Genomic DNA, 20,988 nt, shown 5'->3' on the forward strand with positions numbered 1-20,988 from the left:
ACGGCCCGGAGCCGGTGAAGCGGCGCAGGGGGAGGGGAAGGAACCAAGGGATGAGCGCCGGGAGGGCGTCGGGGGCCCTGAGCCGGACTAGGACGCCCCTGCAGCCGGAGCCCCGACAGAAGCCGGAGCCCGAACGAAATCACCGGTACCGGGTGGGCCAGGTGGTCAGGGCGGGAGGAAACGGAAAGCGGGGGATGTGGGAGTACAGGGAGGGGAGGGGGCTGCAGAGGCCTGGCTCGGGCCGGCGCGGAGGAGGGGCGGACGCTGACTCAGGCGCAATTTCTGCTCCCGCCGCCTAAGAATCCCGTCCCATCTCGCGCTGCAGTGTCCTTGGGAGGGACAGAAGCGGGGACGAACTAGAAAGGGGAACGCTCAGGGCGTCGTGGAAGCGGGACCAGGGAGATGGGAGAGGGTCTGCGCAGCCGCTGCTGACCTCTTGCCCCGGGTGGTGTTGGCGAGCCAGCACCCCTGGTCCGGACAGCTCCCTGGTTTGGGTAGGGGGTGGGCAGCATCGCGGAGACGTGCTTGTTTCAGATCCTGAGGACGGCATTCCTACCCCTCCCCCACACCAGCTGCAGCCCCCTAAACCCAGGAGGCGCCCTGGCCCGCGCTCGCCCCCCAGGGCCTCATGTCGGAACCACAGCCTGACCTGGAGCCGCCCCAACATGGGCTGTACATGCTTTTCCTGCTTGTGCTGGTCTTCTTCCTCATGGGCCTGGTAGGCTTCATGATCTGCCACGTGCTCAAGAAGAAGGGCTACCGCTGCCGCACGTCAAGGGGCTCAGAGCCTGACGACGCCCAGCTTCAGCCCCGTGAGTGAGGAGCCTGGAACCCTGGCTCAACCACCTTTCTCCCTGGTCCCTCTTCCCACACTGCTTTCTGCTTCCCTGGCCAACAGACCCAGGCCCAAGCCTGCAGGAAGCCTAGTGATGCATTCTTGAGTCAGCAAGTGGGATAATGCCACCCCGAAAGCAACACTAGACGAGGCAGTATAGGCAGAAAGAGTCCTCTGATGGTAATCTCGGGCTCCCATTGATGTCCCCTCTTTTCTGGTCCCTGAAATGCTGAAGTCCAGCATAATGGCAAATAGGTAAAGGGGTATGTATTGAGCAATCAACTAGGGGCATCAGGTAATGTTCCCCCAAAGCTGACTCATTCTTGCTTCCTTGCCAACCTCTTTCATCCTTCAGCTGAGGACGATGACATGAATGAGGACACAGTAGAGAGGATTGTTCGCTGCATCATCCAAAATGAAGGTGGGTCTAAGCTGGCCCCTTGCTCCCTCCTACCCCAGCTGTCCCTTGCCCTGAGCTCAACCTTCACTGACTCCTCCTCCTCCTTCTTCCCTCAGCCAATGCTGAGGCCTTGAAGGAGATGCTGGGGGACAGTGAAGGAGAAGGGACAGTGCAGCTGTCCAGGTGAGCTAGAAACAAGGGCCAGCATTCTTCACTTGCCTTGAAGAGTATCCTCTCCTTCACAAGACTCTCCCAGCCTCCCTGCATGTTGGGGTTGGGGGAAGGGAAAGGCTGGTCGCTAAGAGCAAGAAAGAAGTTTTGTGGAAATCTTGCTTCCTTCCAACCATAGCTCTAATCTAGATATCATCAAGCTTTACATTCATCCCTAGTCCACTCTTTTGGTTTAAGCATTGCCCTTTTTTTTAGCAGACAACCCTGGGAAGAACACATGGTCACTAACATCTTAGTATTGAGTTTATTAGATAAGAAAAGGGTGTTGAGGCCTGAGGAAAGTAAGGCTTCTGGGAGTTTAAGGAGCATGCTGAAACAATAGGAAGAAACAGAATAGGAAGGGAAATGGAAATGCTACACTTATTCCCATCCTCCCTGCTGTTCAGCGTGGACGCCACCTCCAGCCTGCAGGACGGAGCCCCTTCCCATCATCACACAGTGCACCTAGGCTCTGCAGCATCTTGCATCCATTGCAGCCGCAGCAAGAGACCCCCACTAGTCCGTCAGGGACGCTCCAAGGAAGGAAAAAGCCGCCCCCGGACTGGGGAGACCACTGTGTTCTCTGTGGGCAGGTGAAGGACAGGGTACTCCAAGGAAAGGGAGGTTGAGGTGGGGGCCCCAATGATCAGGCACCAGACCCCAGAGGTGGGCCCCAGTTCTTTCTTTCTGGTCTGAGAGCTCCAGCAGGAATCAGGCTGCACAATGTACCCCACAATCTGAGAAGGCCTCCCCTGCCTTAGGCCAGAGGGAAATAGCCATCAAATCCAGGATGTCCCTGGTCAGAAGGGAAAGCCGAGCAGTCCCTGATTTGTGATCCTAAGCCCCAGTGTTCCCTCCCATCCCAGGTTCCGGGTGACACACATTGAGAAGCGCTATGGCCTGCATGAACATCGTGATGGCTCTCCCACAGACAGAAGCAGGGTCTCTGGTGGGGGACAGGACCCAAGGGGTGGGCAGGGGTCTGGGGGAGGGCAGCCCAGGGCAGAGATGCCTGCCTTGGAGAGGCTGCCCCATGAAGGGCCACAGCCCCAGGCCCTGGCCAGCCCTCCAGTGCAGAATGGAGGACTCAGGGATGGCAGCTTAATTCCTTGTACACTTGAGGGGAACCCTGGAGCCTCTGCAGAGCCGACACTGAGGGCCGGAGGGAGGGGCCCAAGCCCTGGGAGGCCTACTCCAGAGGCAAATGGACAGCCAAGCAAACAGGACACCTCAGATCACCAGGTATGAAGATATGGCCGGGGCTACAATGGGCTATGGTATACTCAGCATTCAGTGCCCCCTATTCTAGAGGGCACCGATATGACCCATCTCCATCTCCCACTATTGATCCCCTCCCCTTTCTCTCAGGTGTCTCCACCACGGGGAACAGGGGGTGTGTGAGGTGAGTCTACCTGAGCCCCAAGTCAGGTAATCTCGTCCTCCCATCTCCCATGTAAACTACTGAAACCTCTCAGCTCTCTGACCCTCCAAAGTGAACTGTAGGCTTAGCCTTTGCAATAAATACCTTGGTTTCGTGGTGGGGACAGGGAACATCCTGCAGCCCCTGGGGAGAAGCTGGGATAGAGCTTGCACATGAAGCAATACTTTTATTCTTCCTCTCCTCCAAGCATTCTTCACTGGCTGATGGACTACCAGCTGGCAGGGCCAGGGGACAGGTGGGCATGAAGGCCTACCTCTCCACTGTACAGCACTGCCCCCAGCTGAGTGACCAGCTCTACTTCTACCTGGAGTTGCATGGTCTCAGGCTGGGGGACCTCGGGAGAGGTGCCCCCATCCCTGGACCCTCAGTTATCTTCCCCTTCCCCTGCCTTCCAACAGGCTGCCTGACCTGCCTTCCCCAGCCCCTCGCTCCATGTGCTAGAGAGTGGCAGCTGGAAGCAGGCCCCTGCCCTTGGTGGGCCACTAAAGCAATAGCACCTTAGGCCCCCTTCCCTCTTGGCACAAGAGGCCCAGGCCTGGCTTGGCCTTCGTGCCCTTTATTCACTGTCAATAAATCCGCTCAGACCATTACAGCTGCTTCGCATACTGGCTCCAGCTCCTTCTGACTCTCAAGGCCTGCTTGTTTCCTGGCCCCAACCCCAGTGACCCTAGCATCTACAGAGGGATGGGTCACAGAGCCAGGGGGGAGACACAGATGGACCGGAGCCACTCAAGTCTTTGGGGATGGGTTCCAGCCTGAGATTTCAGGGTATTTCACTACCCTAGAGAAAGGGAGGTGGCAGAAGAGAAATGGGTAGGTCCATCCTTAAAGATGGTAGGAAGACAACGGGGAAAAAGGAATGGGTTCCAGCCCAGAAATGGGGAGAGGGGAAGTTTCTACCCCTGGAAGTGAGAGCGAAAATAAGGAAGATTCCAGCTTTTGGCTGTGTTGCTCTGGATCATCAACAGTGTGGTCTCTGACAACATGGAGATAGGGACAGCAGCATCACTGGGGGACAGTGATCCCCCCGATCTTCAGGTGAGGGGATCTAGGTGGTCAGGGTCCAAGGCTTTAGCCGGCGGGGGAGGTGGTGGGCGCATCTGTAGGGAACACACAGGTAGTGCTCTAGAGTCCCCCCCTGGGGATATCCCTATCCATTCCTTCAGCCCCAAAGACAAAATAGGACTAGTTGGAATGATGCCTCTGTGTAAAATCTCCAAGGCAGGGGTTCTTACCGGCCTTAGTCGAGGCGCCATCATGTCCTGGAGTCCAGGGAAGTCCAGGGCTTTGTCTGGAAGCAAGAACCACAAGTCAGTCTTCAGACTTTACTTTGTTCAATGTTGTATCTCCAGCACTTAGGACAGTCACATCCTATAAATATTACTAAATTACTAAATTTACTAATTTACTAATATTACTAAATATTGCTAAATTAGTGGTCACCTCTTAGGTCATAAAATCCATCAAGCTACCCATCCTCACCAGACATTTATTGGGCAACTGCTATACAATCAGCTCTGCTCAAGGTATACAAGAAAAGAAGGTGGGATACACAGCATTTCCACCCCAATGGCTGTCAAGAAATTGGTAACGAAACATCAACAAACACAATAAATGCCTGAGTGCTAAGCCACCGAAAGTGAACTAGGAGTGCTGGAGATGGTAGTGACCTCCAAGGGGTCAGGGAGGGAGACTCTTTGTGGACAAAGAGGAAGTACCAGAAGGTTTTAGAAAAGGTCAGCATTCCAAAAGAAAAAATTGATGACACAACACTAAGTATTTGCAGGATTCAAAGAAACTAGGAAGCACAGGGTGAATATTGGAAAAATACACTGAGGCAAGTTAATTTTTAAAAATAATAACTACCAGGTGTAGTTATTATTTTTAATAATCCCAGCCTATAATCCCAGCACTCTGGGAAGCCAAGGCAAGAGGACTGCCTGAGCCCACAAGCTTGAGACCAGCCTGGGCAACTTGGCGAGACCTCATCTCTACAATAAATCAAAAAATTAGCCAGGCATGGTGGCACATGCCTATAGTTCTAGCTACTTGGAAGGTTGAGGCAGAAGGACACCTGAGCCTCAGCAGGTTGAGGCTGCGGTGACCGTGAGCATGCCACTGCACTCCAACCTGGGTGACAGAGTGAGACTATGACTCAAAAAAACAAAAACAAAAACAAAACCCCAAAATAATAATAATAATAACTGACAAAACAGTAACTATTTGTATACTTACTATATGCCAGGCACAATGCTATGTGCTCTACAGACATCTTTTTAACCTCTCACAACAATTCAATGAGGTAGTAACTCTCTCCTCAGCTTATAAAGAACATAAACTGGATCACTGCCTTACTAAGCTATGGTGTGGCCATGTGCTCTTTGAGCTATGTCCCCTCTCCTCCCTTGGGAAGGTGAATCTTCTCTTTTCTCTCTAATTTACTTTTGAATAAACTATATTTTCCAATCTAAAAAAAAAAGAAGAAGAACATAAACTGAGGCCCAGACAACTTAAACATCCACCTCAGTCACAAATATGGAAGAGACAGACTGCAACTGGGACGGGCAAGCCTGGCTCCAGAGCCCAGGCAAGCTCTTCTCACCATCAAGCTGCAATGGACCTTACTGCAAAGTACCTGAGGGCATGCAGAGAAATGGGGGGGCACTAGGAATCCAAGCTTCATTCTGTTATCCTCCCAGGGCTCCCCATTCTCTCTATTCTCTCCACTCACCCTCAGACAGGACAGGTCCATCCAGCACAGAGGTAGGTGCAGGTGGGGAGAAGCTGGGAGGAGAAGGGGATGGCAGCGTCTGGGGGTAGGGTAGACACACAGTTATTCCTGGCTTGTGGAAAGGCTTCACCAGCTTTCCTCTCATCTTCCCTTCGCTTCCTGCCTCATCACTCGCCAATAGCAGGTGGCCTTGTATCCAGGTGGGGGTTGTGGCTGCTACATATTTCAACAGCCAATACTGAACATTTTCTATGTCTCAAGTGTTCTGCTAGGACTTCACATGCACTAGTACATCTCAGTCACCACCATCCTATGAGGCATTTTTAGGACTCACATGTTAGAGGTGAGACTTAGACTAAGTAACCTGCCCAAGATCACAGAGCCAGTTAGTCACAGTGCTAGCTAGAACCCAGGTCTCCTGACTCCCACTCCTGTGCTCTTCCTGCCATACATATGTAACAATAGGTATCATATATTAACGCACCTCCTGTGTGCCATTGTACTAAGAGGTTCACATTTGTTATCTCTAATCATGACAGTGAACCCCTGAAATAGGTATTATTATTCCCATTTTACATGTGAAGAAACAAGCCCAGAGAGGTTAAATCATTGCCCACGACATGCAATAGAAATCTGAACTCAGATCTATGCAGTACTAAAGTAAGACCTCCAAACTCCTATGAAGGCTGCCTTGGCGTCCCTTTTCTCTGCCCAGCCATAGGAGATGGGGAGACCCAGGCCACCATAGGAGGTAAACCTGGGTAGGAGAGGGGGCATTAAGATGAATATGGGGCCTTGTTGGGATGGGTGGGTCAACTCAGAGGTGCCTGGGGGCTCAAGGAGAAGGTAAAACTTACCTGTTCAGGGTCAGAGAGTTCAGGTGCCCCTGGGGGGCCAAGCAGTTCCTCTACCAGCAGGGAAGGGAAGACACCAACACAGCCCCCAAATTCTCCTCTCCAGAAGCCATCATCTACTCCATCTTGGGCCCGGGGGAGCAAACGGATGAGCGCCCCCTCAGGGAAGCTCAGCTCTTCTGCACTCTGTGCGGCATAGCTGTACAGGGCACGTGCCAGGAATGCTACCGAGGTCCAGGAGAGATGATAAAAGAGGGAGGTGGGTGACAGTGTACCAGAACCATGACACCCCAGCCCACAGCCACCTAACAACTCTTCTCCATACCCAGGGTTCCCAGACCCAGAATTTCCCTTTCTTACCTGTGGGCTCTGCCCCCAAGGGATTGTCACTGTTGTGTCTGCTCTCAGGGAAGGAGAGGTCTGGGAAGTTGAGATACCGTTCTGGGACAAAGCCTACATCGCCATGCTGGTTCCGAGCCTGCTCACCCACCAAAGCGAACAGACATCAGACTTGCCTCAGCAGTCCATGGCCCTGGCTCTCCCCCAACTCAGGCTCCTGTTTGCCTGGCTCCGTCTTAAGAGGCCACAGAGAAGTCCCTCCCACTGCCCCCAAGCCACGGTCAGAGCCCAGGGTCCCATACCCACCTTGACCCACTCGTCAGCATCTCCCTCCTCTATGACCTCCAGCCACTCACCCTCCATGATGGTCAGCTCATCCTCTCGCCCTGCCTGGGTCCCACAAGAAAGGATTCAGAACACTGCTGTTCCCATCCCTGCCCATTTGAGGTCCCTACCCCTACTCATACCTGATAGCCAAACACCACATGTGCAGGGCAGGGGAGAGGCCTGGTGACCAGGGATATGGGGGCAGGCTCCTCAAAGAGCTCCCCTGCCTCCTCACATTCCTCAAAGTCAGAAAGCTCAGCATCCTCAGCCTAGAGGGGGCAGAGAACAGACATCATTATGGGGCCCACTCTCAAGGACTGATTATACCTCCCACTCCTCCATCCTACCCCTAAAGGATATCTTGGGTCCTCCTCCAAGGTAGGACCACCCATCCACTCACTAGGGATCACAACCAGAATCACTGCAGAACAGGATAATACCCACAATAATAGCAGAGTTACAGTGGTTGAGTGCTTAATATGTCCCAGGCACAAGCATCTTATATAAACTGTCTCATTTAATCTTCATGATGACCCAGTGTTATTTTGCACACCTATTAGCCTTACTTTACTTATAAGGAAACTGATGCTCAAAAAGGTTAAGTCACTTTCCAAGATCGCACAGCTAGTAAGTAGAATGGCTGGTACTCAAACCACTTACAGACTGCCCCAGAATCGTACTTCTTAACTACTATATTATAATAAGTTTATTGGGGACTCATTATATCAGAAACTATGCAAATAATTATACCTGAATGATTTCATTTAAGTTTGACAATAACCCTTGGAGTTAGGTACACTGGGATTCCAATTTTATTTTATTTATTTATTTTTTTTTTTTGAGTTGGAGTCTCACTCTGTTGCCCAGACTAGAATGCAGTGGCCGCTCCCGGCCACCACAGCCTTGACCTGCTGGGCTCCGGCGATCCTTCCACCTCAGCCTTCCAAGTAGCTGGAACTACTTGGAAGTAGGCGCAGGCTACCACGCCTGGCTGATTTTTGATTTATTGTAGAGATGAGGTCTCGCCAAGTTGCCCAGGCGGGTCTCGAACCTGCAGGCTCAGGCAATCCACTCACCTCAGCCTCCCAAGGCGCGGGATTACAGGCTGAGCCACCGAGCCCGGCTGGGATTCCAATTTTATAGGGTCTGCCTTCCACTGGAGTTTTACCCTCCTGGGTGTGTGTGGGTAGGGTGGGGGGAGCTCACGGTGGGAGAGAGGTCCTTCTGAGACAGCCGAGCCTCGCTGAGCCGTCGCTCCTGCTCCACCTCATCCTGGGCTTGAGTCATGGCTGGCTTCAGCCAGTGCTGCACATCCAGCCCAGCCCCCTGCAACAGGGCCAGCCGGGCAGCCCCCTTCACTTGGCTCACCTGACATGGGAAGGAGGAAAGTTAGTGGAACCTGGCCAACTATGCACACCCTCTACCTCCCCCTGCCTCCCCACCATCAGGAAGAGGACTGGAGGAAGTGCCTGAGAAGGTGGAAGCTCAGTGGGTCTAACCCCCAGGGCTGTGCCTCACCTGTGCCCGGCGGATGCTCTCCCTCACTTCCTGTAGCCGCTGTTCTACGCCTGGAGCCTCCCGCTCTGAAGCCTGCTGTCGCTTCTGTTCCAATCGCTGCAGCACCTGGTCAGGAAGGCAGGTAGAGATACTGTGGGACAGAACTTACTATGGGCCTGGTACTTTGCTAATTGCATCATAAGTATTATGACATTTACTCTTCCCTATGATGTAGGTGCTATTATTTGCCCCACATTAATGATGAGGAAACTGAAGTCCAAAGAGGTTAAGTCACTCCATTACACAGGGTTATAGAACTAGGAAGAAACAGAAGAGAATTTAAACAAAGGTCAGCCATGTGCAATAGCTCATGCCTGTAATCCTAGCACTGTGGGAGGCTGAGGCAGGAAGATCACTTGAGCCCAGGAGTTTGAAACCAGCCTGGGCAATATAGTAAGACCTGATCTCTAAAAAAAAACATCAAAAAATTACTTGGGAAGCAGAGGCAGACCAATCACCTGAGCCCAGGAAGTTGAGGCTGTAGTAAGCTGTGATTGTGCCACTGCACTCTAGCCTGGGTGACAGAGTAAGACCTCGATTCAAAAAAACAAAACAAAATAAAATCCAGCTCAGTATAGCTAAAAGCTGTGCTCTTAACTACCATGTCATATTGCTCCCTTAAAATACCTTTCCCTCCCTCCTGTCTAGCTCCATGACACTCCCAGTGGCTCTAGGAGGCCCTAGGATCCCCCTCTCAGCTCCTCATGCTGAGACAAGAAGGTGCACGTGACACCTGTGCCCCCCACCTCACCCGACGCCCATGGTTCTGGATCTTGTAGTCACGGGCAGCTCGGTTCGTCCAGCGCTGAACCTCTTTCTCCAGGCCACTCTCCCCTTCCACACCTTCTGCTCCCCACTCCAGGGCATACACCTGAATGGGACAGGTCCTGTGATCTGAGGCTGCTCTTTATCTCCAGTGACCTTCTTTCCATCTCTTTATCTTGACTTCCAAGGGCAGGGACAAAAAGGTAGGGACACATGCCTATGTGTATGGACACAGGTATATACTTGTGAGGACACAGAGACAGAATTTCAGGAATGGGATACGGGTGGATAAAGGTGGAATGAAGAGGACAGTGCAATGAAGTGACCGGAAGGTAGACTGAGGTGTGTTTTTTTTATGTCCTTGTGGGAAGGAGGTGAACTAGGGTTCTCAAACCTCTTTGAGATTTAACACTCACTAAATTAACACAAAGACAAGAATGATGGAGGAGGAGGCCTAACAACAGTCCTGTTTATATGTGGCCTGGCTCCAACAAGCAGGGAGGTCTCACCTGATCAGCCCCTGCTGGCTGAAACTGCTGAGGTGGGGTGGGGGAAAACACTCCAGGCTCCTGAAGAAACCGCTTCAGATCCTGCTCCCAGCCTACCTGGTGGTTGGGAAAAGTCCAAGACACTCACTCACTGGCCCCCTCTCAAACTTGTCCCCAGCACCTCTTGGAAGAAAGCAGCCAAGGCAAAAAGGAAAGGCACAGACATAGAGTGGGGAGGTCTATATTGGGAGAGAAGAGTAAGCAGGATCTCTGAGGGAGCCCCTGCAGGCCACAGCCCTCACCTGGGAGGTTGTCTGCTCCCCACGGTGGGCATGCTCCAGGACCAGCTCTGCGGCTTCCAGCTCAGTGTGGCTCAGTGAGGTCAAGGGGTCCCTCAAGTGCTCTGACAGCTCGCTGACCAGGGCCTGGAGAGAACCCCAAGATGCTGACACCACCCTTCCCCCAGGTCTCTACTGCAAAACTGGCTCTCTGTCCAGATTTGGCTGGGTGATGGGTGTGAGGTCTGGGAAGAAGGGAAGAAATAAGACACTCTTCATATGAAAGACCCTTGTGTGTACAGAGCACTTAATAGTTTAAAAACACTTTCAGCTGGGCTTGGTGGCTCAGCCTGTAATTCCAGCCCTTTGGGAGGCTGAGGTGAGTGGATTGCCTGAGCCTGCGGGTTCGAGACCAGCCCGGGCAATTTGGCGAGACCTCATCTCTACAATAAATCAAAAGTTAGCCAGGCATGGTAGCATGTGGCTATAGTTCTGGCTACTTGGAAGACTGAGGTGGAAGGATCACTGGAGCCCAGCAGGTTGACACTGGGGTGGTGGTGTGCCACTGCACTCCAGCCTGGGCAACAGAGTGAGACTCCAACTCAAAAAAAAAAAAACAAACACTTTCATATCTATTTTTTCCCTTGAACCCCATTAGTGTTGTAAGTGGGCAGAGAAGGAGTTATCCTTGATGAGGACACTTAATGAGGATTAAGTGTCCTGAACAATGTGATGCGGCTAGAAGCAGAACCAGAATTCAAGTGCGTATCTTCTACCACTCTAAGCAGGCTAGGTCCCCGGCACACCCATTGCCATGGGAAGGGGAAGCAAGGGAAGTCCTCTCTCCCTCCTGGCTAAGGGGCAGAGGTGTCTGGGTTAAGACTGGCCTTGAGCAGGGCTGGCAGTTCCTCCTGGTAGTAATGGTCAAGGTGGGCGTTGGTGGCCACCAAGTTGAGCAGGTACTCATTGCGAGCCGCTCTGAGCTGCTGGGAGTACTGGGCCGACTGGACAGACAGCTAGGAGGGGAAACAGAAGTCAACAGGGAGCCCTGGACCCCTGGGGTCCTTCCAAGCCCAACTGAGAACCTGCAGCCAGAATATATTCTCACATTATTGAGTCCTTACTATGTGCCTGGCACTGTGGCCTTCCCACCCCACTGGGGGTGTTCTCCACTGTATCCCCAGCATTTAGAACAGTGCCTTGTCTATAGAGTTCCTCAATAGTGCATATTAAAGGAATGAAAAAGAAAAGTATTATTTCTATTTTATAGATGAAGATCCCACCTAGGAAGGGATCCTGAATTCAACCCAGTCTCTCATACTTACGTCCCTGGGTTCCAAACTACTAGATTACTTTGCCTACCTCCTCCCTATCCCCACTTATGTTCTCATCCTCCAAACCTTGGCGCTTAGTTTCTGGAGACTGGTCCGCGAGTGGAAGATCCCATGGTCACTTCGGTTCAGCCTGCACAGGCGAGGGAGGAGAGGCAGAGCCAGGCCCAGTTTGGGGGCCTTGGCTCTACCAGCACACCTGACTACCTCCCCATACCCCACCCTGGGTTTCCTGACGCTCCATGGCCTCACCTGGCCTGGACATCAGCTGCCTTCTCCTGTGCCAAGGCCCACACACGTTCCCGCTGCCCGTACAGCTTCCGACTTCGGCTCAGCTCCCGGACAGACTGCAGCACCTCCGCCTGCGCCCTCTGGAGGTTCTCTGTTCCCTAGAGGCATGGATGCACAAAGTCCTGACCCAGACTACTGCCAGTCCCAAGCCAGGTCTTCCTTCACCCCACAGCCATACCTTCCTAAGCACCTGCTCCTTGGTATTCCGCCCTGCGCCCCCTGCTAGGTCACGGTAACGGTCGGACGCCTGGAGCCGGGTTTGGCCCCCAGCCACAGTGGCATCCAGCAGGCAGCGCCAGGCACCAAACACCGTCCTGCCCCTCCCCAGAGAAGGTCTGTGTTGAGGAGGGGAGCAGTCCACAGCTTCGTGAGAACCCCCCAACACATGGAAAACAGAGAACTTTCCCATCCCCCCTTGTCTGGAAGCCCATCAATCGATAGGCCCATTAGCTCAGCCACAAGGCTCACTCATGTCCCCCCACCCCCATCCACAGTGTCCTTGCTGGGTCAGCTCCTCTCCTGCTGCTGTGTCAGCTCCACCTGAAGCTCACGTGCCCTCCTTGCTTGCTAGGCCTTCATTCCCACAGGTTTCTGGGCTGAGCTCCCCATTACTTCTGGGCCCCTGTAACCCTACCCTTCCACGAGACCCACCTGCTGTCCATCTCCCCACTCCGGTGCCCTTCTCTCTTCAGAAATGGCCCAGCCAGTTTCTGGAGTGCCTGGTAAAAAAGCCATCACAAACCCAGTTCCTCTTCAAAAACCTTCCCCAGCTGAGAGAACATGATATTAGAGTATAATAGCACCATTCTTTGGGTACACATTACATGCCACTCACTTTGCTAAGTGACTTACATTCATTAATTTAATTCTTAAAACAACCCTACATGAAGGCAAGGTATTATTATTCCCATTTTACAGAGGAAAAAAACTGAGGCCACGAAAGGTTAAGTAACTTGTCCAAGGTCACACAGCTAATAAGCACACAACAGGGAGTTGACACCAGTCTGCCTGATGCTAGGCATTTGCTCTTTACCACAATAGGGGTATGTGTGGACAAACACGGCTGGTGATGTAAAGGAGGCTAAAACAAGAGGTAAGATCCAGAAAAAAGTCTCATACCTGCCCATACTCCCGTTCAATGGCTGCCCTCTGCTTGCTGTAGGATCTGTGGAGATTGAGGGTGGGGGTGGGGCGGGGTATAAGGTTACTGTTTGGTCTTGTTCTCCCACCTCAATTCTCTACTTGGCCTGGGCAGAAGGAAGGGGGGAGCCAGGCTCCTGAAGTATGACTACACCCAGAGAGAATGGGGCTGAGAGAGAGAGTCCTTGAGATCACCTCGGGAAGCCGCAACTCAGGACAGCCTAACCTCACTGCTCAGAGCCCCAGCAGGATCTTCCCCACTCGGGAGGTCCATTCGTGGGCCTAGAGGTGAGGACTGACAGGCGTCTGGGCACGGTGTCTGCCAACCTTCCAACAGGTCTGGAAGAGGGAGGAGGATTCTGCCCTTGATTTGGAGTGGTGGGGAGAGTGGTGTGGAGCCAAGGAGGGTTGAGGGGGGTTTCTTGTGTGCTTATCTGTGTGGTGGGTGGGGGCTGGGGATAATTCCTATCCAGCATCTGGAGACTCAGGACTAGGGTGAGGGCTATGAAGGGGTCGGTTGGAGAGCTCGTCCCCCCTGCCTCCAACCCCTGTAGATGTGCGCTGGGGAAGAAGTGGCGCGCTACCGCGAAGGTGGGTGTCAGTGAAGGGGGTAAGGGGCTACCTGATGTCCTCCAGCAGATCCGCCTCCCTCTGCTGCCGGGTCTGAAGGATGCTCAGCTGTTCCAGGAAGCGAAGCTTCACCTCCTGTGCCGCCTTCACCTGTGGGGGTTAGGAGAGGACGAAGACCCCCGGCGCGGGGACCTAAAAATCACTCCGCGCAGGGAGCGGTGAAGGGGCGGGACCGGGGAGCGGCCGAACTGTTTCCTCGGTTACTTCTGAGTTGGACGTTGGACTCTGACCTCTTCCCCGTCTCCCACCTCAAGCCGAGGGCCCCCTTAGCTCCCGCCGCTCGCCCAGCCCACCAGGAGACCCCATTCCAGGGCCCAGCTCACTTTTCGGGGCGGCGGCTGCATCTCCGCTCCGGCCCAGGCAGCCAGCGACTCGACTCCGGAACTCGAGGAAGCCCCGCCCACAACGAAGCCCCGCCCTGCCCAGGCCCCGCCCCGGCCCCGCCCCGCCCCCGCCCCCGCCCCGTCCGGCCACAGCGCAGGGCGCGGAAGCGAGAGGGGTCCACAGAGGAACCGAAGCTGCTACTGCCGCAAATACCCCGGAAGGGTCCGGGTGGCGGGGCGGACGCAGCGTCTGCTCGGCGGTGGGGAGAACCCTAGGCTTCTGAGTCGAGACGCCTGAGTTCTATTTCTAGTGTAGCCACTGATTCAGCCTGTAATTATGTCTAATTATTTATTTACTTATGCAGATCACCAGTCCCCGAGCTGAGGACGAAGAATGGCGAGGAACTCAATGTATGACCATAGAAACTGAGTCACTGGGCACCTGAGGGAAGGCGCATCTGACAAAGGGAACACAGGGCTGGTCCCAGACCTTTGCTCAGTTTCCGCTGAACTGGAAAAGCCAGCGTGAGTGGGATGAGAAAGACGCGTGGAGCCAGGAAGGAACCAGACCCAGAGGAAAAAAGACAGGTACGTCCTGAGCCCCAGTGGGAACTAAACTATTCCAGTGAGTGGGCGAGAGCTGTGAGATGAGATGGGGCCTTACAGCCCGGAAAGCCTCTGTCACTTTTAGGGTCTTCCCTTCAGAGAACCCCAAGATCTTCTAGCCCTGGCATTGAGTTTTGAAGATCTTCACCCTCTTTCCTCATCCTCCTCACCTAAGTTCCTTTGACCCTGGCCCCTGGCCCCTCACCCCTGATATGGCTCGAAACTCCAGATCCACATATACAACTACCCACTGACACCTCCACTGGTATATCTAATAGACACCTCAAACTTTTAAAGTGGCTACTTCAGCCTGATCCCCCCATCCCCCCGGTAACTTATTAAATAGCACCACATTCCCTGCAGCTAGGAAAGTTGGAAACCTGGAGTCAATGTGCCTTTTCTCCAACCCCCACATTCTATTCATTAACAAGTCCTATACATTCTATTCCCAAAGAGGGGGGAAAAAATCTATTGCTCCACTTCTATTTCCAAGACCACCATCCTAGTCCAAGTCCCCATTAGCAGTCTTCTGGTCTAACATCTGGCCTCTTAGCCAGGTGTAGTGGCATGTGCCTGTAGCTCCTGCTACTTGGGAGGCTGAGGCAGAAGGATCCCCTGAGCCCAGCAGGTCAAGGCTGCAGTGGCCATGAGTGTGCCACTGCACTCCAGCCTGGGTGAAAGAGTGAGACTCTGACTTAAAAAAAAAAAAAAGCTGGTCTCCTTGGTTCCACACTCCCCCCACAACACAGCAGCCAAAGTGATCAATGTTTTTTTAAAAGGGGAAATAAGATCTCACCATTTTCTTGCTTAAAGCGCAGTTGCTTCAGAATAAAATTGGAATACCAGAAATGCAAGTAGAATGCATGGCCTGCAAGACTATGCACGACTTTGCCCCAGTTGGCCTTTCCCACTGCAGCCTGTCCTGTCCTCCGGCTCTCCACTCACCATGTTCCAGGCTCCTTGTTGTCCCCCAAGTAAGCCCCTTCCTGTTGCAAAGGCTTCATGCCTGCTTTCCCCCTCCAGGAGCTCCTCCTCCCAGCTCTCCACAGCTCCTTTCCCTTACTTCAGCTCTTCACAGAGGCCGTCCCCATCCATCGAAAGTAAAGGCCACTTCCAGTCACTCATAAGCGCTTCACTTTGGTTTTCTTTCTTCCACGGCACTAAATACATTTGTGCAAATATTGGTGTATGCAAGTATTTGCTATTTTCTGTTTCCCTTCACAGTGGAGAATCCATCACAGGGACTCCATTTGTCTGGTTCATGCCACATCCTCAGACCTGGCACAGTTAGGTGTTCAGAACATATTTGTTGAATAAATAAAATGTTGAATGAATAAAAGAATGGTCATCTTTTGGTTCCAAGGTTTATTAATAGTGACTCGTCCATTTTTGGCTGTCCCTTGCCCCCAACCCGTCTCTCCACTCCAAGGTTTCGGTATAGTTCTAGAGCGTAGAAAGTGGGATAGGATAGACATGGACATCATCCAGAACTCTGGCTTCCAACCCATATTTTTTTCCTTATGCAAACCCTTCTTTTAAAACCTCAAATCTTTCAAAGAACCCCTATATATCAAATATGTAAAGCAGGAGCTGCCCTTGTTGAGGGAAAATACGTAGGGCTCACAGCTCTGAGAAACACATTTTGATGATCACCACTCTCCTGATTTCAGTTACCTCGTGGTACAGATAAATGGGCTGAGGCCCAGGGAGGGGCCGTGACCTGCCCTGGGATACACAGCCTCTGCAGCTCTCAGTCCAGTGCTCCTTCCACAGCACCATATTGGATTCTGGAGTCTTTCCAGCCATGGTAGAGGAAGTTCCCAGTGGTGTCTGCCATGGTGAGAGTTTCTGGGTCTTCTGGGTACCTAACATCTCAGACCTCTGGTTGTAGGGTCATGTGAGGGGCTGGCTGGAGGGTGGGCTAGAAGTGCAGGGGAGTTGGGTGGGGAAGCCAGGTGTCTGTGCTGGAAGGCTGGTCGGGCTGGGGGACTGGGGGCTAGATGGCTGCGAAGGACTTCCCAGGCCTGCAGCTGTCTCTCCCTTCCTCAGGATAAGGCTGCTGAGCTCCTGGAGCAGCTGTTCCTCCAGGGACCCCCGTGCCTGGGGAATGCTCTTTGAAGGAGGGCCTGGAGGGGGCTCAAGCAGTCTCTCCTCCTGGCCCAGGATGCTTGCCTGGGAAAGCAGGGGTTGATCAAAGGACTTCTGACTGGCGAGGGGGCTCTCTGGCTTGGCTGCCCACTCTGGTGTGGTAGAGAAGGAGGTGGAGGCATCCTTGGTTAACTCGGGGAAGGCTCCTACTTCTTCATACACTGGCTCCTCATACACAGGCTCCTCCAGCTCCTCCTGCTCCTCCACAGACCCCTGGGATGACTTCATTGGCTGGATGGAAATGGGGTGGCAGGAGTGGGCAAAGTTAAAGTTACCAGATTAGTAATCACTAACATGTATCGAGCTCTTTCTCTGGGCCAGATGCTATAACTTGGCATATATGCTGTCAGGGCAACCTTGTGCAGTGGTTTACACTGCAGAAGAATGAACTGAAGTGCAAAGGGATTAAGTAAGTTGCCCAAGATCACAAAGTGAGTAAATGGTAGAGCTAGGGCTTGAACCCAGTTCTGTCTGACTCAAAATGCGTTCATTTAATCACTTCTCTTTTTTTTTTGAGTTTGGGTCTCACCTCACTCTGTTGCCCAGGATGGAATACAGTGGCACAACCATAGCTCACTGCAGCCTCAAACTCCTAGCCTCAAGCGATCCTCTCACCTCGGCCTTCCTAAGTGCTGAGATTATAGGTGTAAGCCACCACTCTCGGCACCACTTTCTTTCTATTTCAGATTCTGTGGCTACTTTCTGCTTTTTTTTTTTTTGAGTTGGAGTCTCACTCTGTCACCCAGGCTGGAGTGCAGTGGCACACTCACAGCCACCACAGCCTCAACCTGCTGGGCTCAGGCAATCCTTCCACCTCAGCCTTCCAAGTAGCTGGAACTATAGGCACATGCCATCATGCCCGGCTAATTTTTTGATTTATTGTAGATATGAGGTCTTGCCAAGTTGCCCGGGCTATCTATACTTTCTGCTTTCACCACATCCTACCATCCCTCATTTTCTTAATTCTTTCTGGCGCGCTCTCGCTTTCTCTCTCTCTCTCTCTCTCTCACACACACACACACACAATCACACACACACACACACACACACACACACACACACACACACACACACACACACACCCTCTGACTCTGATGGCCTGCATCAGAAAATACATAGGGCACACCCGGGGCTCAGGCAGCAAAAGGAGCACAGGGCTGGCAGGCACACAACAGGAGCAGAGACAGTACTCACAAAAAACATGGACAGGGTCCTCCGGTTGTGCAGTCGCCGCTGGGCACAGGTGGGGTGGGGAGGAAGGGAGAGAGAGAGACAAAGACACAGTGAGGCCTGGCAGCAGGAGGCAGGGGTGGGGAGTGGGGGCACAAAGAAGGCAGAGGGGAGGGGAGAGTGAGCAGAGGAGGGCACCAGGATGGCAGTCACACCATGCCCTAGCACAGTATAACAAGGGTAAGGGCAGGGATCAGGCAGGGGTTGGGGCTGGCTGGAGTGTCTCACCAGGGTCTGATTGGCAGAGAGGAGCGTGGCTCCACTGTCATCCCCACGGATGGGCAGCAAAGGCATAGTGCCAAACTTCTGACGGGCAAGGTCAGAGGAGGAACGGCGTCGTAAGACCACTGGTTGCTGGTCATCATGCTGGTGAAAGGGTAAGGGTTTGGCACTGGTGGGCATGGGAGGCACTGAGAGGTACAGCTAGGCCCAGGGGGACCACAGAGCCAGCCCTCGGCCTTTTCCTTCCCCTCACCTGGGCTTTAAGGATGCTGGTGGTCCAATCCCACATCTCATCCTCATCAGTGCAGGACAAATAGCTGGGGGTGATCAGAGAGAAATTAGGGGGCGAAAGAGAGTCACAGTTATCACTGTAGAATGGAGAAATGAAGGCGGGAAAGAGAAGAGAGAGGGCTGGGCTGGAGGAGAAGTCGGCTTAGAGGTACTCACAGATGCATCTTCTCAAGTATCAACGTGAAGCCCCACCTGGGAGGCAAAGAACCATGGTGGAGTGATCAGAAAGATCAGAGGGTGAAGACAGGAAGGTCCTGGAAGTGTAGGCTGGGGAAGAAAACTCACGGGGTTGGAGGCTTTAACTTCTTACGGATTCCCAGGTAGACCTTGGCACCGTCCAGAGGCCACTCCCGTTCTGGTTTAGAGCTCTGAGAACAAAAACAGGGCCAGTGAGGTTGAGAGATGACAGATTGTGTTTAATGAGGTCAAGAAGTTATAAGAAGCCGGACTCGGTGGCTCAGCCTGTAATCCCGCACCTTTGGGAGGCTGAGGTAAGTGGATTGCCTGAGCCAGCGGGTTCGAGACCCGCCTGGGCAGGCGAGACCTCATCTCTACAATAAATCAAAAAATCAGCCGGGCGTGGTAGCGCATGCCTATAATTCTGGCTACTTGGAAGGCTGAGGCGGAAGGATCGCCGGAGCCCAGCAAGTCGAGGCTGCGGTGGCCGGGAGCGGCCACTGCACTCCAGTCTGGGCGACAGAGTGAGACTCCAACTCAAAAAAAAAAAAAAAAAAGAAGTCATAAGAGCACTGGGGTGTAAGCCGGGCTTGGTGGCTCAGCCTGTAATCCCGCGCCTTTGGGAGGCTGAGGTGAGTGGATTGCCTGAGCCCGCGGGTTCCAGACCCGCCTGGGCAGGCGAGATCTCACCTCTACAATAAATCAAAAAATCAGCCGGGCGTGGTAGCACGCGCCTGTAGTTCCAGCTACATGGAAGGCTGAGGCGGAAGGATCGCCGGAGCCCAGCAGGTCGAGGCTGCGGTGGCCGGGAGCGGCCACTGCACTCCCGTCTGGGCAACAGAGTGAGACTCCAACTCAAAAAAAAAAAAAAAAGAGCACTGGGGTGTGTGGTCACAGGGGCAGAGAGGTCAAGGGATCAGGGAAGCAATGAGACTGATGGGGGTATCAGCTGTGGAGTCAGAGGGTTGGTATAGTCATGGCTCCTCCTCCTTGACCACCCAGCATCCCACACCTGTGGCCCTAGGCCCTCACCTTCTTTTCCTTGAGCAGCAGCAGGCAGTGGCCTCGCAGCAGAAAAAACCTTTCCTGGAAGCGGCTTCCCAGCAAGCGGGGCGACTCCTCACGACACCGCAACAGCCCCACCCTTGGGCTCTCACGCCGGATACCTGGGCACACACCACAGGCAGTGTTGGGTGGAGGGTCCTGGGGGAGAGGGCTAGGGAGTGCTGAGCTGAGGAAGGAGGCTCACCTGTGAAGAGGCAGCCGGCCCGGGCCAGGGAGACTTTTTTCAAGAGCAGGGAGGCTGAGCAGGGCTCCGGGAGCTGGCACCATTGTAGGGCCTGCTCTAGGACCTTTTCCTTGGGGTGCAGTGGTCGCTCTTCAGGGGCAAGGTAAGGATAGACACCAATCAGAATGTCCATCCAAAGCCTGGAGCCCCCACCTCATGTCCCACTCATTCATTCAGCCATTCAGAAGTTCTGCCACAGACGTTTATTTTAGCACCATCTCTACTCTAGGCACTGGCCAGACCTGGGATAAGTGGTGAGCATGATACACATGGCCTGCTTTCACAGACAAGAAACAGGTAAGCAAACAAAATAATTGCAGACAAATAATTGGTCTGAAAGAAACAATAAGCTGAGAGAGCAACAGGGCAGCAACTGAGATAGATGATCAGACAAGAACTTTCAAAAGTGGCATCTGAAGATGGTGTCAGACATTGGAAGGATTAGGAAGAGCAAGCCATGCTAAGGGCAGAGGTAGAAGATTTCAAGCCTGACGAAACATAAGAACAAAGGCAGCTAGGCTCGGTGGCTCAGCCTGTAATCCCAGCACTTTGGGAGGCTGAGGTGAGTGGATTGCCTGAGCCCGCGGATTCGAGACCCACCTGGGCAACTTGGCAAGACCTCATCTCTACAATAAATCAAAAAATTAGCTGGGCATGGTAGCACGCGCCTGTAGTTCCAGCTACTTGGAAGGCTGAGGCGGAAGGATGGCCGGAGCCCAGGTTGAGGCTGTGGTGGCCGGGAGCAGCCACTGCACTCCAGTCTGGGCGACAGAGTGAGACTCCAACTCAAAAAAAAAAGAACAAAGGCCCTGAATCAGGAAAGGTCTACTTGGAGGGCCAAACAGCCAATGTGGCTGCAGTGAAGAGAACAGATATGAGATCAATAGGATGCAAGAGGAGGTCTGAGGAATACGCAGGGGCCAGACATTCAGGGTCTTGTGGGCATAATAAGGAGTCTCAATTCTATTTTTGGTTCCATGGGAAGCCATTGGAGGGTTTTTTTTGTTTGTTTTCTTGAGTTGGAGTCTCACTCAGTTGCCCAGACTGGAGTGCAGTGGCCGCTCCCGGCCACTGCAGCCTCGACCT

General features: G+C 53.2%; 3 protein-coding genes and 1 long non-coding RNA gene across 9 annotated transcripts in view; 2 read left to right on the forward strand and 2 right to left on the reverse strand.

The window, feature by feature from the left end:
- Positions 1–3,476, forward strand: RELL2 (RELT like 2). 5 transcript variants are annotated; one of them, XM_021717284.1, is made up of 8 exons: positions 1–161; positions 573–812; positions 1,191–1,256; positions 1,352–1,418; positions 1,853–2,038; positions 2,312–2,687; positions 2,814–2,847; positions 3,074–3,476. In XM_021717284.1, exons 2-7 carry the CDS (start codon positions 629–631, stop codon positions 2,844–2,846), a joined length of 912 nt encoding a protein of 303 aa, XP_021572959.1. In that variant the 5' UTR covers positions 1–161; positions 573–628; the 3' UTR covers position 2,847; positions 3,074–3,476. The 5 variants fall into 5 exon arrangements, with proteins under 5 accessions (XP_021572959.1, XP_008065624.1, XP_021572960.1 ...); XM_008067433.2 differs by having other exon boundaries at positions 1–145; XM_008067434.2 differs by having other exon boundaries at positions 75–152.
- Positions 1,687–14,007, reverse strand: FCHSD1 (FCH and double SH3 domains 1). 2 transcript variants are annotated; one of them, XM_008067432.1, is made up of 20 exons: positions 13,941–14,007; positions 13,610–13,707; positions 12,967–13,012; positions 12,499–12,566; positions 12,026–12,167; positions 11,809–11,945; positions 11,626–11,689; positions 11,113–11,241; positions 10,250–10,372; positions 9,969–10,064; positions 9,446–9,565; positions 8,656–8,760; positions 8,344–8,505; positions 7,278–7,406; positions 7,117–7,200; positions 6,832–6,949; positions 6,475–6,695; positions 5,618–5,696; positions 4,122–4,177; positions 1,687–3,986 (listed from the first exon to the last, which is right to left on the reverse strand). In XM_008067432.1, exons 1-20 carry the CDS (start codon positions 13,959–13,961, stop codon positions 3,921–3,923), a joined length of 2,064 nt encoding a protein of 687 aa, XP_008065623.1. In that variant the 5' UTR covers positions 13,962–14,007; the 3' UTR covers positions 1,687–3,920. The 2 variants fall into 2 exon arrangements, with proteins under 2 accessions (XP_008065623.1, XP_021572957.1); XM_021717282.1 differs by having other exon boundaries at positions 3,722–3,986; positions 12,026–12,161.
- On the forward strand, positions 13,628–15,871 carry LOC103269882. The gene is made up of 3 exons (XR_504925.2): positions 13,628–13,715; positions 14,306–14,528; positions 15,771–15,871. It is a non-coding gene; the product is annotated as an uncharacterized LOC103269882 (long non-coding RNA).
- A 20-nt stretch (positions 15,872–15,891) lies between these two features.
- Positions 15,892–20,988, reverse strand: part of ARAP3 (ArfGAP with RhoGAP domain, ankyrin repeat and PH domain 3) — a 28,050-nt gene continuing 22,953 nt past the window's right edge. The window contains exons 26-33 of the mRNA XM_008067435.2: positions 19,864–19,992; positions 19,647–19,780; positions 18,723–18,805; positions 18,594–18,629; positions 18,400–18,463; positions 18,153–18,290; positions 17,889–17,927; positions 15,892–16,925 (exon numbers count right to left, since the gene is read on the reverse strand). Of these exons, the coding sequence (XP_008065626.1) occupies positions 16,440–16,925; positions 17,889–17,927; positions 18,153–18,290; positions 18,400–18,463; positions 18,594–18,629; positions 18,723–18,805; positions 19,647–19,780; positions 19,864–19,992 (1,109 nt within the window). The 3' untranslated portion in view covers positions 15,892–16,439. The remainder of the gene's footprint in view (positions 16,926–17,888; positions 17,928–18,152; positions 18,291–18,399; positions 18,464–18,593; positions 18,630–18,722; positions 18,806–19,646; positions 19,781–19,863; positions 19,993–20,988) is intronic.

This window comes from Carlito syrichta, unplaced genomic scaffold, assembly GCF_000164805.1.
Source record: "Carlito syrichta isolate Samal-C Ts95f unplaced genomic scaffold, Tarsius_syrichta-2.0.1 Scaffold309624, whole genome shotgun sequence".
Classification (NCBI taxonomy): Eukaryota; Metazoa; Chordata; class Mammalia; order Primates; family Tarsiidae; genus Carlito; species Carlito syrichta.

Coding starts and splice junctions, on each gene's coding strand:
- RELL2 (XM_021717284.1), top strand. CDS start 629: ATGTCGGAACCACAGCCTGACCTGGAGCCGCCCCAACATGGGCTGTAC. Junction 2,039..2,311: donor ACTGTGTTCTCTGTGGGCAG/GTGAAGGACAGG, acceptor CTCCCATCCCAG/GTTCCGGGTGACACACATTG. Junction 2,688..2,813: donor AGGACACCTCAGATCACCAG/GTATGAAGATAT, acceptor CCTTTCTCTCAG/GTGTCTCCACCACGGGGAAC.
- FCHSD1 (XM_008067432.1), bottom strand. CDS start 13,961: ATGCAGCCGCCGCCCCGAAAA. Junction 11,242..11,625: donor TCCAGAAACTAAGCGCCAAG/GTTTGGAGGATG, acceptor TTCCCCTCCTAG/CTGTCTGTCCAGTCGGCCCA. Junction 7,201..7,277: donor ATGTGGTGTTTGGCTATCAG/GTATGAGTAGGG, acceptor TGTGGGACCCAG/GCAGGGCGAGAGGATGAGCT.